Source organism: Rhinoraja longicauda, chromosome 3 (assembly GCF_053455715.1).
Source record: "Rhinoraja longicauda isolate Sanriku21f chromosome 3, sRhiLon1.1, whole genome shotgun sequence".
Taxonomy (NCBI): domain Eukaryota; kingdom Metazoa; phylum Chordata; class Chondrichthyes; order Rajiformes; family Arhynchobatidae; genus Rhinoraja; species Rhinoraja longicauda.
Window position 1 is genome coordinate 91,157,084 of NC_135955.1, and position 17,651 is coordinate 91,174,734.

A 17,651-nucleotide genomic window follows, 5' to 3' on the forward strand; every position below is an offset into this window, starting at 1 on the left:
CAAACTTTCTACCGGCCTCTTACGCTGCAATGTTGTTGTGCAGTGACTGTGAGAGGAGCTGCCTCTAGACATATTGACTGTGCCTTTCTCAGCAGCAGGAGTTGCTGCTGCCTCTGTGTGTGTGTGTGTGTGTGTGTGTGTGTGTGTGTGGGGGGGGGGGAGTGGCTTCACATTCATGTGGTTTTGCAAACCTGATTGGATTCCTGAGTATTTTTAGCCCAGGCTTGGCAATGGAATATTTTGGTTGGGAATAGAAGGACATGCAATCTCATGTCAGCTTGTGAGAGGCTGGGGTTTAGTGTTGCCTGTTGCAAAATGTGTTTACCAGAGAAAGACCTTGAGCAAAATCTCCCTGTCCCTCTCCCCTGACTCTCAGTCTGAAGAAGGGCCTTGACCCAAAGCGTCACCCACTCATTCTCTCCAGCGATGCGGCCTGTCCTGCTGAGTTACTCCAGCATTTTGTGTCTGTCTTGCCTCAGTGAAACTCCACACAGTTAATGTTCAAGGCCCTGCCACAAACACTCAATCAGCATTGACTTTGAACTCCTGATAATGTCAGTGGAGTTTCAGACTATCCCATGCATTTAAATAAATAATCAGTCTGAGGCTAAAGTTAATCATTCAAAACTTAAACCAGAGAGCACAGCCTCAGAATAAAAGGACATCCCTTTAGAATGGAGATGAGGAGGGATTTCTTCAGTCAGAGGGTGGTGAATCTGTGGAATTCATTGCCACAGACGGCTGTGGAGGCCAAGTCATTTGATATTTTTAAAGTGGAGATTGATAGGTTAGAAAGTTAGAAAACATAGAAAAAAGAAAAATAGGTGCAGGAGGGGGCCATTCGGCCCTTCGAGCCAGCACCGCCATTCAATAGACAATAGGTGCAGGAGTAGGCCATTCGGCCCTTCGAGCCAGCACCACCATTCAATGTGATCATGGCTGATCATTCTCAATCAGTACCCTGTTCCTGCCTTCTCCCCATACCCCCTGACTCTGCTATTAGAGCTCTATCTAGCTCTCTCTTGAATGCATTCAGAGAATTGGCTGCACTCCCTCAATAGCAAGAATGTCCTTCCTCAAATTAGGAGACCAAAATTGCACACAATACTCCAGATGCGGTCTCAGCAGGTTAATAAAGATGTCAAGGGTTATGGGGAGAAGGCAAGAGAGTGGGGCTGAGAAAAAAAAGATAGATGAGCCATGATGAAATGGCAAAGCAGACTCAATGGGCCAAATGGCCTCTTTGCCTTATAAACTCTGCTCCTGTGCCTTATGAACATAAAGCAAGTTAACTTGCACCGAAATACAAAGCTTTTAAGGCCCTGTTATTCCACAAAAACAATGCTTTTCAAAGCAGGAACACAACATGTCCATTGAAGCTAGGCACAGAGTGCTGGAGTAACTGAGCGGGTCAGGCAGCATCTGTGGAGAACATGGATAGGTGACGTTTCACAGAGTGCTGGAGTAACTCAGCAGGTCAGGCAGCATCTGTGGAGAACATGGATAGGTGACGTTTCACAGAGTGCTGGAGTAACTCAGCGGGTCAGGCAGCATCTCTGGAGAACATGGATAGGTGACGTTTCACAGAGTGCTGCAGTAACTCAGTGGGTCAGGCAGCATCTCAGGAGAGAAGGAATGGGTGATGTTTGGGGTCGAGACCCTTCTTCAGACTGAGGGGGCAGGACAAAGAGAGGATGTTTTTTCCTACACATGTCCATTTAAGCCATTGCTTCAAATGCTTCAATGTATTTCCTCTCATTTTTATAGCCTGATTGGTCGGTATTTTTGTAAAACAGATTATCCGGTCAATATCAGCATGCTGTCTCTGGGAGACTACTGTGCAAACATTCATCTAGTTTAGTTTAGTTTCAAGACACAGCGTGGAACAGGCCCTTCTGCCCATCGAGTCCGCACTGACCAGCGATCACCCGTTGACACTAGTTCTAGGGACAATACACAATGTTACTGAAACAAATTAACCTTCAAACCTGCACGTCTTTGGAGTGTGGGAAGAAACCGGAGCACCCGGAGAAAACCCACGCAGTCACAGAGGGAACGTGCAAACTCGGTGCAGACAGCACCCGTTGTCCGGGTTTCTGGCGCTGCGAGGCAGCAACTTCTCCGCTGCAACGTTATGCTTCCCTCACTCTCTACATTCCATTCAAATTATGAAACTTGCAAAATACTTCATTGACTGGGTCATTCTGAAAGAGATGAGGAGGAAAGATTTGCTTAATGTGCCTTGGTGTCAAGACAATGATGGTTCATTAGTTCAACAACATCTTCCACAAGTCAGAAAGATGAAGGAGCTGGTTATTGACTTCAGGAGGCATGGTGGAGCACTGCCCCATTGAGCATCAATGCTGCTGGTGGAGATGGAGATCTAGCATCAATGGTGTTGGTGGAGATGGAGATCTAGCATCAATGCTGCTGGTGGAGATGGAGATCTAGCATCAATGGTGTTGGTGGAGATGGAGATCTAGCATCAATGGTGTTGGTGGAGATGGTGGAGAGTTTCAGGTTCCCATCCGTACATATCACCAACAACTTGTCCTGGACCAACCAGATCCAAGAAACCACACCAACATTTCCATTTCCTCAGGAGATTAACATAGAAACATAGACAATAGGTGCAGGAGGAGGCCATTCGGCCCATCGAGCCAGCACCGTCATTCAGTGTGATCATTGCTGATCATCCAAAATAACTACCCCGTTCCTGCCTTCTCCCCATATCCCTTGATTCCGTTAGCCCTTCTATTCTAAATCTAACTCTCTCTTGAAAACATCCAGTGAATTAGCCTCCACTGCCTTCTGTGGCAGAGAATTCCACAGATTCACAGCTCTCTGGGTGAAAACATTTCTCCTCATCTCAGTCCTAAAGGGAGAGGTAACTTCAAGGCAGGAAAGCTTATATCATTCATCAAATTAGAAATAAAATAAATCTTTAGCCAGTTCTATTCTGTACTCTGCACAGCAGCAACAATGAAAATGCCTATCATCAGAACATTACCAATGCTTTGTATGGTGATCAATAAGAGAATCAGATGGATATGGGCCAAACGCAGGCGGGTGGGACGAGTGTAGATGGGGCATGTTGGTTGGCATGGGCAAGTTGGGCTGAAGGGCCTGTTTCCATGCTGTGTGACTCTATGACTCTGAATCTATTAAGGAAGTTCAGCACAGAGCTCAGCAGGCTGACGGGTGATCTAATAGAGGTGTATAAAATCATGAGGGAATTGTCTTATCCACATGGGGGAGTCTTTTACCCAGACTAGGGGAATTAAGCACCAGAACACATAGGTTGAAGGAGAGAGGGGAAAGATTTAATAGGAACCTGACAGACAACTTTGTCACAGAGGGCGTTTGGTATATGGAACGAGCTGCCGGAGCAGGTAGGTCTGGCAGGTAGTTCAGCAAAGGTATTTGTACAGGCAGACACAAAATGCTGGAGTAACTCAGCGGGTCAGGCAGCATCTCAGGAGAGAAGGAATGGGTGACGTTTCGGGTCGAGACCCTTCTTCAGACTATTTGTACAGGTATATGTATAGGAAAAATTTAGAGGGATATTGGCCAAATGCGGGCAGGTGGGACTTGTGTCTCTGGACATCTTGGTCAGCATGGACAAGTTGGGCAGAGGGGCCTATTTCTGTGATGTATGGTTCTGACTCTATGTTTCCAACAACTCTGACAAACTTCAACAAATGCACCTGAGAGAGCATACTGCCAGATTACATCACAGCTTGGTTTGGGAACAACTCTGCCCAAGGTGTAGCCCAGTCTATCACACACACCACACTCCCCACCATTGTAGATGTAGCCCAGTCCCCCACACACACCACACTCCCCACCATTGTAGATGTAGCCCAGTCTATCACACACACCACACTCCCCACCATTGTAGATGTAGCCCAGTCTATCACACACCACACTCCCCACCATTGTAGATGTAGCCCAGTCTATCACACACACCACACTCCCCACCATGGTAGATGTAGCCCAGTCTATCACACACCACACTCCCCACCATTGTAGATATAGCCCAGCCCATCACACACACCACACTCCCCACCATTGTAGATGTAGCCCAGTCTATCACACACCACACTCCCCACCATTGTAGATGTAGCCCAGCCCATCACACACACCACACTCCCCACCATTGTAGATGTAGCCCAGCCCATCACACACACCACACTCCCCACCATTGACTCCATCTACACTTCACGCTGCCTCGGGAAAGCAGTCAACATCACCACAGACTTCCCACCTGGTCATTCCTCCTTGTCCCTGCTTCTATCTGATAGGCAACACAAAAGCTTGGGAGCATGCACCATCATATTCAGGAACAACTTCTTCCCACTGTTATCAGATTACTGAACGGGCCTCCCATAAGATAGGGTATCGTCCCGATCTTCCAACCTACCTCATTGTGACCTTGCGCTTTGTGATTATCTGCATTTTCTCTGTAACTCTAATGCTATAACATTGCAGCACTACATTCTGCACTGTGGTTTTTTCTCTTTGTACCAGTACATGTTGTACGTGGGAGTGGCTTGATGACACTCACATGTGGAGTGAATTGGCTGGCTAGCACGCAGAGTAGAGCTTTCCACTGTACCTCAGTACACGTGACAATGACAAACCAATTCCAAACTAACACCAACACTAAATACAAACATCTGGAGAAGGGTGGTCATTTTGTAAACCAATGTCTGCCGTTCCTTGTATCTACCAAATACAAGAACCAGTTAAAACAGTATAAAGTGCAATTGTTGCTGTGTGACGTGACCATTCGAAGGAGACAGTTCATGGTGATCGCACTCATTGTACACACTGTACAAACAAAGAACAGCAGACGCAGGTCTACACAAGAGCGTGCCGAATGAAGCAAAAACATCAAGCATCGAAGCCTTCATCATCAAGGACTAACTAAGACGGAGTGGTCACGTTGTTCGGATGCAAGACGAGCGTCTACCAAAGCAAACCTTCTACTCCCAGCTTAAAGGCAAACGTACAAGAGGCGGACAAAAGAAGAGATTCAAAGACGCCTTAAAAACCAGCGTGAAGAAAGGTGGAATGGACAGGGACAACTGGGAAACCAATGGCAAGGGCAGGAAACTCTGGGCAACCATCATCCAAAACGGAACAGCGACCTTCAAAACCAACAGAGGCGCAGAATTAGAAGAAAAGAGAAGTAAAGGTAAAGAGAGGCAGCAACAACCAAAGGCCAATCTGACATCTGGAATTACCTGGCCTGACATCTGGAATGACCCGCCCTGACATCTGGAATGACCCGCCCTGACATCTGGAATGACCCGCCCTGACATCTGGAATGGCCTGGCCTGACATCTGGAATGGCCCGCCCTGACATCTGGAATGACCTGCCCTGGATGCCGAAGAACCTTCACAGCCAGGATTGGACTCATCAGCCACCTGAGAGTTCATAAACACAATAGAACGTAGACCAGCATCGTCCACCGAGAGAGACAGCCACCACGACACAAAAGCAAACAGAGCTGGAGCATCTCAGAGGGTCAGGTAGCACAACAAACGGGTCTCTGGATGACAGGGATTGGTGGCATTTCAGGTCGGGACTCTTCTTCAGAATTAAATGTTTGTGTGTCTCTGCTGCAGGATTACTTGGGACTAGAATTAAATAGGACGAGATACATATGATTTTAGATTTTTTTAGATTTAGAGATACAGCACAGAAACAGGCCCTTCGGCCCTCTGGGTCCATGCCACCCTGCGATCCCTGCACACTAACACTATCCTACACCCACTAGGGACAATTTTGACATATTTTGCCCAGCCAATTAACCTACATACCTGTATGTCTTTGGAGTGTGGGAGGAAACCGAAGATCTCGGAGAAAACCCACGTGTATACAAGCAGAAACACTATTTGGATATCACATCACGTTTCAGAAAATGCACATGCAACTTGCAGATCAGTGGTCATTGCCAACATCATTACCTGGGTTCAAAGGGGTACATAGCCCATAGCCTACATGACCCGTGTTACAGAGGAGGAAGAAAACAAGATGCTGGAAGCTTGAGATAAGGTCATAAGTGATAGAAGTAGAATTAGGCCATAAGGCCATTCGGCCCATCAAGTCTACTCCGCCATTCAATCATGGCTGATCTATCTCTCCCTCCTAACCCCATTCTCCTGCCTTCTCCTCCAAACCTCTGACACCTGCACGAATCAAGAATCTATCTATCTCTGTCTTAAAAATATCAACTGACTTGGCCTCTGCGGCAAAGAATTCCACAGATTCACACATTCACCGCCCTCTCACTAAAGAAATTCCTCCTCATCTCCTTCCTAAAAGAACGTGCTTTAATTCTGAGGTTGTGCCCTCTGGTCCTGAACTCTCCCACTAGTGGAAACATCCTCTCCACATCCACTCTATCCAGGCCGCTCACTATTCTGTACGTTTCAATGAAGTCCCCCCTCATTCTTCTAAACTCCAGCGAGTACAGGCCCAGTGCCGTCAAACGCTCATCATAGGTTAACCCACTCATTCCTGGGATCATTCTTGTAAACCTCCTCTGGACCCTCTCCAGAGCCAGCACATCCTTCCTCAGATATGGGGCCCAAACCTGCTCACAATATTCCAAATGTGGCCTGACCAGCACTTTATAGACCCTCAGCATTACACACGCCCCTGTGACCAGCGCCTTGTACAGCCCCAGCATCACACACCCCTGTGACCAGCGCCTTGTACAGCCCCAGCATTACCCCCCTGTGACCAGCGCCTTGTACAGCCCCAGCATTACCCCCCTGTGACCTGCGCCTTGTACAGCCCCAGCATTACACACACCCCTGTGACCAGCGCCTTATACAGCCCCAGCATTACCCCCTTGTGACCAGCGCCTTATACAGCCTCAGCATCACACCCCTGTTTTTGTACACAAGCCCCCTTGTAACAAATGCTTGCATTGAGTTTGCTTTCTTTACCACCGATTCAACTTGCAAATATACAAAGTGTCGGTGCACCGTAGCGACCCAGGGAATACTTGCAGATGGAATGGACAGGCAAGCTTGAGGGCCAGAACCTAGCTTTAAACCACTGCTCCACTTCTATCCCTATCTGATACAAACATAGCATAGCCTCAAGTGGTGCGAATGAGCTGGGAACTCATTTTTCCCACAGTTTATGTAGAATTAAATGTAAGAAGCAAGCTTGTGAAATCTTTTAAAATAGACAATAGGTGCAGGAGGCCATTCGGCCCTTCGAGCCTGTACACACCGCCATTCAATGTGATCATGGCTGATCATTCTCAATCAGTACCCCGTTCCTGCCTTCTCCCCATACCCCCTGACTCCGCTATCCTTAAGAGCTCTATCTAGCTCTCTCTTGAATGCATTCAGAGAATTGGCCTCCACTGCCTTCTGAGGCAGAGAATTCCACAGATTCACAACTCTCTGACTTAAAAAGTTTTTCCTCATCTCAGTTCTAAATGGCCTACCCCTTATTCTTAAACTGTGGCCCCTTGTTCTGGACTCCCCCAACATTGGGAACATGTTTCCTGCCTCTAACGTGTCCAACCCCTTAATAATCTTATACGTTTCGATAAGATCTCCTCTCATCCTTCTAAATTCCAGTGTATACAAGCCTAGTCGCTCCAGCCTTTCAACATATGAAAGTCCCGCCATTCCGGGAATTAACCTAGTAAACCTACGCTGCACGCCCTCAATAGCAAGAATATCCTTCCTCAAATTTGGAGACCAAAACTGTCCCTCCCTTCCCCTCCCCCTTCCCAGATCTCCCTCTATTTTCCTGTCTCCACATATATCCTTCCTTTGTCCCGCCCCCCTGACATCAGTCTGAAGAAGTGTCTCGACCCGAAACGTCACCCATTCCTTCTCTCCCGAGATGCTGCCTGACCTGCTGAGTTACTCCAGCATTTTGTGAATAAATCGATTTGTACCAGTATCTGCAGTTATTTGCTTATATTCCATTGGCTTTCTTCACTATCTGCCGTACCTGCATGCTTCCTTTCAGTGACTGAACCTGTCACACACAACTCACACAACCTGTCCAAGTCACCCTGCAACCTCATAGCATCTTCCTCACAGTTCACACTACCACCCAGCTTTGTATCATCTGCAAATTTGCTAATGGTACTTTTAATCCCTTCATCCAAGTCATTAATGTATATTGTAAATAGCTGCGGTCCCAGCACCGAGCCTTGCGGTACTCCACTAGTTACTGCCTGCCATTCTGAAAGGGACCCATTTATCCCCACTCTTTGCTTTCTGTCTGTCAACCAATTTTCTATCCATGTCAGTACCCTACCTCCAATACCATGTGCTCTAATTTTGCCCACTAATCTCCTATGTGGAACCTTGTCAAAGGCTTTCTGAAAGTCATGGTACACCACATCCACCCATGTCAATTTTCCTGGTTACATCCTCAAAGAATTCCAGAAGATTAGTCAAACATGATTTCCCTTTCGTAAATCCATGCTGACTCGGAACAATCCTGTTACTACTATCCAAATGCTCCGTAATTTCGTTTTTTATAATTGACTCCAGCATCTTCCCCACCACTGATGTCAGACTAACTGGTCTATAATTTCTCTCTCCCTCCTTTCTTAAAAAGTGAGACAACATTAGCTACCCTCCAATCCACAGGAACTGATCCTGAATCTATAGAACATTGGAAAATGATCACCAATGCGTCCACAATTTCTAGCGACACCTCCTTAAGTACTCTGGGATGCAGACCATCAGGCCCTGGGGATTTATCAGCCTTCAGTCCCATCAGTCTACCCAACACCATTACCTGCCTAATGTGGATTTCCTTCAGTTCCTCCATCACCCTAGGATCTCTGGCCACTAGAACATCTGGGAGATTGTTTGTATCTTCCTTAGTGAAGACAGATCCAAAGTACCGGTTCAACTCGTCTGCCATTTCCTTGTTCCCCATAATAAATTCCCCCGCTTCTGTCTTCAAGGGACCCACATTTGCCTTGACTATTAGTTTCCTCTTTACATACCTAAAAAAGCTTTTACTATCCTCCTTTATATTATTGGCTAGCTTACCCTCGTACCTCATCTTTTCTCCCCGTATTGCCTTCTTAGTCATCTTTTGTTGCTCTTTAAGAGTCCCAATCCTCTGGCATCCCACTCTTCTTTCCTTTGTTGTACTTCTGCTCTTTTATTTTTATGTTGTCCTTGACTTCCCTTGTCAGCCACGGGTGTCTCTTACTCCCCTTGAAATCTTTCCTCCTCTTTGGGATAAATTGATCCTGCAACCTCTGCATTATTCCCAGGAATACCTGCCATTGCTGTTCCACAGTCTTCCCTGCTAGGGCCTCCTTCCAGTCAATTCTGGCCAACTCCTGCCTCATGCCTCTGTAATCCCCTTTGCTATGCTGTAATACTGACACTTCCGAATTACCCTTCTCCTTCTCAATTTGTAGAGTAAAACTTATCATATTGTGATCACTGCATCCTAATGGCTCTTTTACCTCGAGTCCCCTTATCAGATCAGGTTCATTACCTAAATCCAGAATTGCCTCTCCCTAGTAGGCTCCAGTACAAGCTGTTCCAAGTATCCATCTCGGAGACACTCCACAAACTCTCTTTCCCAACCCCTAAAGAGGGGTCCCATCCCCTAAAGAGGGGTCCCAACCCCAAAATGTTGTCTGTTCATTCCCTCCACAGATACGGCAAGACACTCTCGACCCGAAATGTCACCTATCCATGTACTCCACAGATGCTGCCTGACCCACTGAGCTACTCCAGCGCTCTGTGAAACGTCACCTATCCATGTACTCCACAGATGCTGCCTGACCCACTGAGCTACTCCAGCGCTCTGTGAAACGTCACCTATCCATGTTCTCCACAGATGCTGCCTGACCCGCTGAGTTACTCCAGCGCTCTGTGAAACATCACCTATCCATGTTCTCCACAGATGCTGCCTGACCCGCTGAGTTACTCCAGCATTTTGTGTCTATATTCGGTGTAAACCAGCATCTGCAGTTCCTCCCTACACATGCTGCCTGACCTGCTGAGTTTCTCCAGAAATGTGTTCTGACCCATATTACAGTGAACTCTAAAAGGTCATCTTATCAATGGTCAAATTGTAATTGAAAAGTTGTGATAAAACAAGTCAAGCTTCCTTCTAACAGTATTTATAGACTGGTGAGCAATGTGTAACGTGAGACTGTGCCAGGGAGTGGAATGTGGGCATTGCTGGTGAGTATACGGGCAAGGATAGCTGAGAGACTGACCCACTGCTTGTGTCACAGTGATAGCTCACGGAGTTATAAAGATCAAACCATCGACATATCTGGGTATGTGTCAGGCGGAAGTTTTCAATGAGTTGTGTTATGGGCCAAGTGCAGTCTGAGCTGTGGAACATGTCAGTCTGATGACGAGACAAGCATCTGAACTTCTGGGAAACTGGACCACGAGACAACATTTCAATACCACCCTAACAGCAGGATAGTTTAAATTAACCTCAATACAAAGTGAGAATCGCTATGTAGAAACAAGGAACTGTAGATGCAATGCTGGGCACGAAATGCTGGAGTAACTCAGCGGGTCAGGCAGCATCTGTGGAGAACATGGATAGGTGACGTTTCACAGAGTGCTGGAGTAACTCAGTGGGTCAGGCAGCATCTGTGGAGAACATGGATAGGTGACGTTTCACAGAGTGCTGGAGTAACTCAGCGGGTCAGGCAGCATCTGTGGAGAACATGGATAGGTGACGTTTCACAGAGTGCTGGAGTAACTCAAGCCTAGTCGCTCCAGTCTTTCAATACATGATTACATTTGAGTCATTCACACGTATTGCCCCAGGTACAGATTCTAACACAAGAAACATTCTTTTGTATTGCATCAGTATTTTAGTGCGGAGTGAGCATTCTGGTCAGCATTGATGAGTTGGGCCAACTATCTGTCTCCATGCGGCATGACTCCACGTTACTGTGTGAGCTTCACGTGGACAAGCAAATTCTCTGCAGCCTGCTGGGGATGACAGGAAACACATGTCAACCTGAAGGCAATCGCTCATGTTCACACAACCTTGCATCAGTTTAGCCCCCCTGGGTCATGGCTGACCATGGGTGATGCATCCTAGTTGGCTGCTTGCTCCACACCTCGGCTACAGCAGCGTCGCTTGTGGCTGAAGAGACCAATGTGGAAGTGACAGTCTCTGTGGCAAAGGTCACATTTGTGTGTGGTCTCTGGTCTGCTGAAGTTGCTGCGCTCCTTTCTGCGTGCCCGCTTGTCTGCCGCTGCATTCATCGGTTTCTCTTGCATCAATAAGAATGTGATCATTATCACAAGACCTATTTTTCTTGGAAATGTTAAATGCGAGGGGGGGGGGGGACGGACCAACGGAATATTTCCTGAGTCTTTTTCAAATTATCAAAATAAATCCATCAAGCAAAACCCAACCCCAGATTAACAACCCATCTCAAAGACAGTAAATCTAACAGTGTGTCTAGGCAGTCTGAAGAAGGGTCTTGACCTGAAACGTCACCTATTCCTTCTCTCCAGAGATACTGCCTGACCCGCTGAGTTACTCCAGCATTTTGTGTCCACCTTCTCTTTGAGCCTCAATGTCATTGCGCATCATGATGCCAAGACAAACTCTAATCTGCCTGAACATGGTCCATATTCCTCCAGTATCTGCATGTCCATGTGCCGATACAAAGGTCTCCTAAATACCACCATGGTATTTGCCTCCACCACCACCCCTGGCAGTGTTCTGGGAGCTCACCAGCCTCATTGTAAACAACTTCGCCCACGCATCTCCTTTAAACTGTTCCCTTCTCACCCTAAAGCTCTGCCCTGTAGTCTTTTATTCTTCCATCCTGGGACAAAAGTTCAGACTGTCTATCCTATCTATGCCTCTCATCATTTTGTATACCTCTACAAGATCCCCCTCAATAGGGGTGACAACTATCTCACTCGGGATCACGGGAACTGTAAATGTAAATATAAAGTTGTCTCTTCCGAGCGGAGATGCGACCATTTGTTTCTGGGCCGTGTCTCCGTTCCCGCTGCAGCCTACCACCGGCCATGCACCTGGAGCTGGCGGCCTCCACCTGGGACTTGCCTGTGGAGGCTCGCAGCCCCTGCCCTGGGTGGGGGCCGACATCGGGATCTCCGGCAGCGGCAGCGTGTTCACCCGCCCCGGATCGCAGGGCTTGGGTCGGCCCACTGTGGACCTTTCACCGTCCGGCGCGGCCTGGAACATGGCAACGACAACAGCCTGACCGCGGGAGAAGATGGCAGGGGAAGAGAAAAGACATTCTGGCCTTCCATCACAGTGAGGAGGGGACTGGAGGAGACTCACTGTGATGGATGTTTCTTTTTGTTTGATTGTGTGTGTTATTGCTTATTTTTATTGCTCTTTTATTGCTCTTGTTGTTGGACTGTGGGTAATCTTTCATTTCACTGTACATTTATATGTGTGAGACAAATAAACTTGACTTGACTTGATATGGGACAAACTAATTTAGCCCAAAATACGGGATATCCTGGCTAATAGGGGACAGTTGGCAACCCGACCCCTCAACCATCAGTGTTCCAGAGTAAACAATGCAAGTGTGACCAACCTCTCTCAGTAGCTAATACTCCCCAATGCAGGCAACATGCTGGTAAACCTCCTCTGCACCCTTTCCAAAGCACCAACGTCCTTTGTATTAATGGTTGACCAGAACTGCATGTCATACTCCAAATGCGGCCTAAACAAAGTCTTATAAAGCTGCATCCTTTTTAAAAGGCAAGGATTAAACAATTCTGGGACTGGACTTCCCCAACAGAGAGCTCTGCTGAAACCTGTGCAGACCCGTTCCCCTCCACCGAGCCCCTTGCGCAAGTCAGATGTCCCAGCCTAGACTTGTTGGGACACGTGCATCTCAAGTTACGATCAGGGTCCTGAGTTTAGTTTAGTTTAGAGATACTGAGTGGAGCCAGAACATTTGGCCTATCGACCCCACACCAACCAGCAATCACCCCGTATACTAGTTAGAAACATAGAAAATAGGTGCAGGAGGAGGCCATTCGCCCCTTCGAGCCAGCACCGCCATTCATTGTGATCATGGCTGATTGTCCGCAATCAATAACCCGTGCCTGCCTTCTCCCCATATCCCTTGATTCCACTAGCCCCTAGAGCTCTATCTAACTCTCTTTTAAATCCATCCAGTGAATTGGCCTCCACTGCCCTTTGTGGCAGAGAATTCCACATATTCACAACTCTCTGGGTGAAAAAGTTTCTTCTCACCTCAGTTTTAAATGGCCTCCCCTTTATTCTAAGACTGTGGCCCCTGGTTCTGGACTCCCCCAACACTGGGAACATTTTTCCTGCATCTAGCTTGTCCAGTCCTTTTACAATTTTATATGTTTCTATAAGAACCCCTCTCATCCTTCTAAACTCCAGTGAATACAAGCCTAGTCTTTTCAATATTTCCTCATATGACTGTCCCGCCATCCCAGGGTTCAATCTCTTGAACCTACGCTTCACTGCCTCAATTACAAGGATGTCCGTCCTCAAATTAGGAGACTAAAACTGAACACAATACTCCAGATGTGGTCTTACCAGGACCCTGTACAACTGCAGAAGAACCTTTTTACTCCTATACTGAAATCCTCTTGTTATGAAGGCAAACATGCCTTTAGCTTTCTTCACTGCCTGCTGTACCTGCACACCAACTTTCAGTGACTGGTGTACAGACACCCAGGTCTCGCTGCACTTCCCCCTTACCTAACCCAACACCATTGAGATAATAATCTGCCTCCTTGTTTCTGCCACCAAAGTGGATAACCTCACATTTATCTATATTATACTGCATCTGCCACGCATCGGCCCACTCACTCAACCTATCCAGGTCACCCTGCAACCTCCTAACATCCTCTTCACAGTTTACAGTTACCCAGCTTTGTGTCATCCACAAACTTGCTAGTGTTGCTTCTAATTCCCTCTTCCAAATCATTAATATATATGGTAAACAGTTGCGGCCCCAACACCGAGCCTTGCGGCACTCCACTCGCCACTGCCTGTCATTCTGAAAAGGACCCGTTTACTCCTTCTCTTTGCTTTCTGTCTGCCAACCAATTCTGCCCCAGACCATAGATTCTCTTGCAAAGTTGTGGATGTAGCACAACCCATCACACACACCACGCTCCCCACCATTGTAGATGTAGCCCAGTCCATCACACACACCACACTCCCCACCATTGACTCCATCTACACCTTACGCTGCCTCGGGAAAGCAGCCAAAATAATCTTCCATAAGCTAGGGTACTGTCCTATTCACCTCTACCCCATTGCGGATATTGGACTTTGTCTGTGGAACTGATGCCAAAAACTATATTCTGCACTCTGTATCTTCCCCTTTGCTCCACCTGTTGTACTTGAGTTTGACATAATTATACCTATCCATCTGTTTGGCTAGCTTTCCACTGTAGTTCGGTATATGTGACAATATAAGCCTAGACCACACTACCCTTTCCCTAGTGACCTTTCTGCAGACCATTCAGTCCGAGTCGTTAATGTTAACTGACACATTTACGGCTACATTTGGCTATTTGGTGTTGAAGTCCGCCAAGGTTCATCAGATTCCTCTGCCCATCATTTCAACATAGAATCTTATTTCACCTGGATCCAAGCTCTCTTGCAACTCTTGGACGTGCATTCCCTACAGCTGTAAACATTGTTTTCAATTTGTTTTAATATATTGTTGCATAATATGTTTACTAAAATTAAGTTCAGTACCTAACAAGATCAACAAAAAGACAGGAGCTGCAATGAATCATTTATATTCGACATAATCAAAGTTAATAACTCAATTACTTTTAAATTGATCTAATGATAGTTCCTGACACTCACAAACTGTTTTTAATAACTTGATGGAACGTTGAACACTGTATTATGCTTCCACACACGTCAGCCTCTGTATTCATACGGTGGTTGGAAGGATAACAGACAGACAGTAACACATCATTTGCAAAGGGCTTGTAAGGGAGCAGGTGATAACCACAGTATCAGATGCCTGACCTACTGAGTTATTCCAGCATTTTGTGAATAAATACCTTCGATTTGTACCAGCATCTGCAGTTACTTTCTTATACTACAGTATCAGATACAACAGGATCACGGATAACATTTGGCAGCACTGCTAGAATGTTCAATGCCAAAAACAAATGCCAGACTCAGTTAGAAACTTAGCACAAACTCTTTCGTGCTGAAGCAGAGAGACGAGCTAGGTGTGACCGGGCTAGATGGCAGGAACTCACGGCAAAGTCAAATAAAAACTTGCAGCAGGTGGAATTAGACAACAGGTGAAAGTGCTGGGAATACTCAGCACGTCAGGTCATTTTGCTGCTTCTCTTCCTGAGCTGAGAAGCCAATGACATCCATCACAATGACAGCGAGGGGGGGGACGGAGAACAGATCGGGCCGGGCACACAAACGCAGACTGACCTTGTGTTGGTATTTATTCACAAAGTGCTGAAGTAACAGCAGGTCGGGCAGCATCTGCAGCAGTACCAGCATATGCACCAGCACTTTGTGAATAAATACCTTCGATTTGTACCAGCATATGCAGTTATTTTCTTATACTAACCTTGTGTTGGAGCGGCTCCATAAAACTCTGCTGCGATCCGGGCGGCCTCGGCGCGGTTCCCCTTCACGATGTAGAAGTGGCTCAGAATACCCAGGCTGATTTTCACAAAGAGTTTGAAACAGAAGAGGGCGAAGATGGTGAAGTAGACATTGGCCAAGTGCTGGGAGAAGCGGTAGTTCTCCACGGCCGTCATTGCTTCCCCTCGGCTAATGTAAACTCTTTTCATGTGAACGCCGACTGCGCTGGCCCTGAATCTCCTGACAAAATAAGCACGGCTTGGTAGTGACGGTGACGGTGCCGGCTCCGTCTATTTGAGGCACATTTGTCATGGAGCTTTTTTTATTTGGTCGATACACTAATAATGCTCCTTGGCACCGGTCTGCTCATCTGACAAAACTATTTGTACAACAAAGTGACTATTTTTACGACTCCCCACATGATATTCAGTTGTAAAATCAAGAATGAACTGAGTCATAGAAACATAGAAAATAGGTGCAGGAGAAGGGCATTCGAGCCAGCACCGCCATCCATTGTGATCATGGCTGATCATCTACAATCAGTAACCCGTGCCTGCCTTCTCCCCATATCCCTTGATTCCACTCGCCCCTCGAGCTCTATCTAACTCTCTTTTAAACCCATCCAGTGAATTGGTCTCCACTGCCCTCTGTGGCAGAGAATTCCACAAATTCATAACTCTCTGGGTGAAAATGTTCCTCAGTTTTAAATGGCCTCCCCTTTATTCTTAGACTGTGGCCCCTGGTTCTGGATTCCCCCAACATTGGGAACATTTTTCCTGCATCTAACTTGTCCAGTCCTTTTATAATGTTATGTCTCTATAAGATCCCCTCTCAAACTTTAGGACTGAGGAATGTATGTACCCATGACACACAAGCTGTTGTGAGTGGAGTGATGGTGTTTACCAAATGTGGGCATTTGACTCATTTTGTGATTTGTGTGACTTTATCATCCATTTGGCAATAAATTAATTGTTGTTGCGATCAGCTTCTGTGTTGCCTTCAACAGCTGGCAATCTGATACAGATGGTGGGAAGCAATTGTATTAGGTAAAGTCAAATGCTATTAATAGACAATAGGTGCAGGAGGAGGCCATTCGGCCCTTCGAGCCAGCACCACCATTCAATATGATCATGGCTGATCATCCTCAATCAGTACCCCGTTCCTGCCTTCTCCCCATACCCCCTGACTCCGCTATCCTTAAGAACTCTATCTAGCTCTCTCTTGAATGCATTCAGAGAATTGGCCTCCACTGCCTTCTGAGGCAGAGAATTCCACAGATCCACAACTCTCTGACTGAAAAAGTTTTTCCTCATCTCAGTTCTAAATGGCCTACCCCTTATTCTTAAACTGTGGCTCCTTGTTCTGGACTCCCCCAACATTGGGAACATGTTTCCTGCCTCTAACGTGTCCAACCCCTTAATAATCTTATATGTTTCGATAAGATCTTCTCTCATCCTTCTAAATTCCAGTGTATACAAGCCTAGTCGCTCCAGTCTTTCAACATATGACAGTCCCACCATTCCGGGAATTAACCTAGTAAACCTACGCTGCACGCCCTCAATAGCAAGAATATCCTTCCTCAAATTTGGAGACCAAAACTGCACAAAACTCCAGGTGCGGTCTCACTAGGGCCCTGTACAACTGCAGAAGGACCTCTTTGCTCCTATACTCAACTCCTCTTGTTATGAAGGCCAACATTGCATTGGCTTTAATGGAATTAAACTTAATGTTGAGTGATTTTCTGGAAAAGATTGCAAAAGAACAGCTAAAAAAAGGAGTAGGGTAAATATAGACCCTGTCATATATTCCCCTCCATTACAGTTCCATCGGCTATTGTAGTGGAGATTCTATTTTTATTTTATCTGAATTTAGGTGCGATGTACTGCCAATGTACAACTGAGCAGCTGAGAAACTCTGAATAGTTGATCCCTGTTGGTGCATCGTAACATCTCTTCACGCTACCATCCCCATAACACCGGCTAATCGCTAAAGACAACTGTTGGCTCGTATCAAAGTGGAATTCTAAATTTGCCAAAAACTA

At 46.5% G+C, this 17,651-nt stretch overlaps 1 protein-coding gene across 2 annotated transcripts in view; it reads right to left on the bottom strand.

Annotated features, from left to right (window-relative positions):
- Positions 1-15,962, bottom strand: part of asb5b (ankyrin repeat and SOCS box containing 5b) — a 59,385-nt gene extending 43,423 nt beyond the window's left edge. For both annotated transcript variants that reach the window (XM_078397077.1, XM_078397078.1), the window contains exon 1: positions 15,594-15,962. In XM_078397077.1, coding sequence (XP_078253203.1) covers positions 15,594-15,819 — 226 coding nt within the window. In that variant the 5' untranslated portion in view covers positions 15,820-15,962. The remainder of the gene's footprint in view (positions 1-15,593) is intronic.
- Between the last annotated feature and the right edge of the window lie 1,689 nt (positions 15,963-17,651).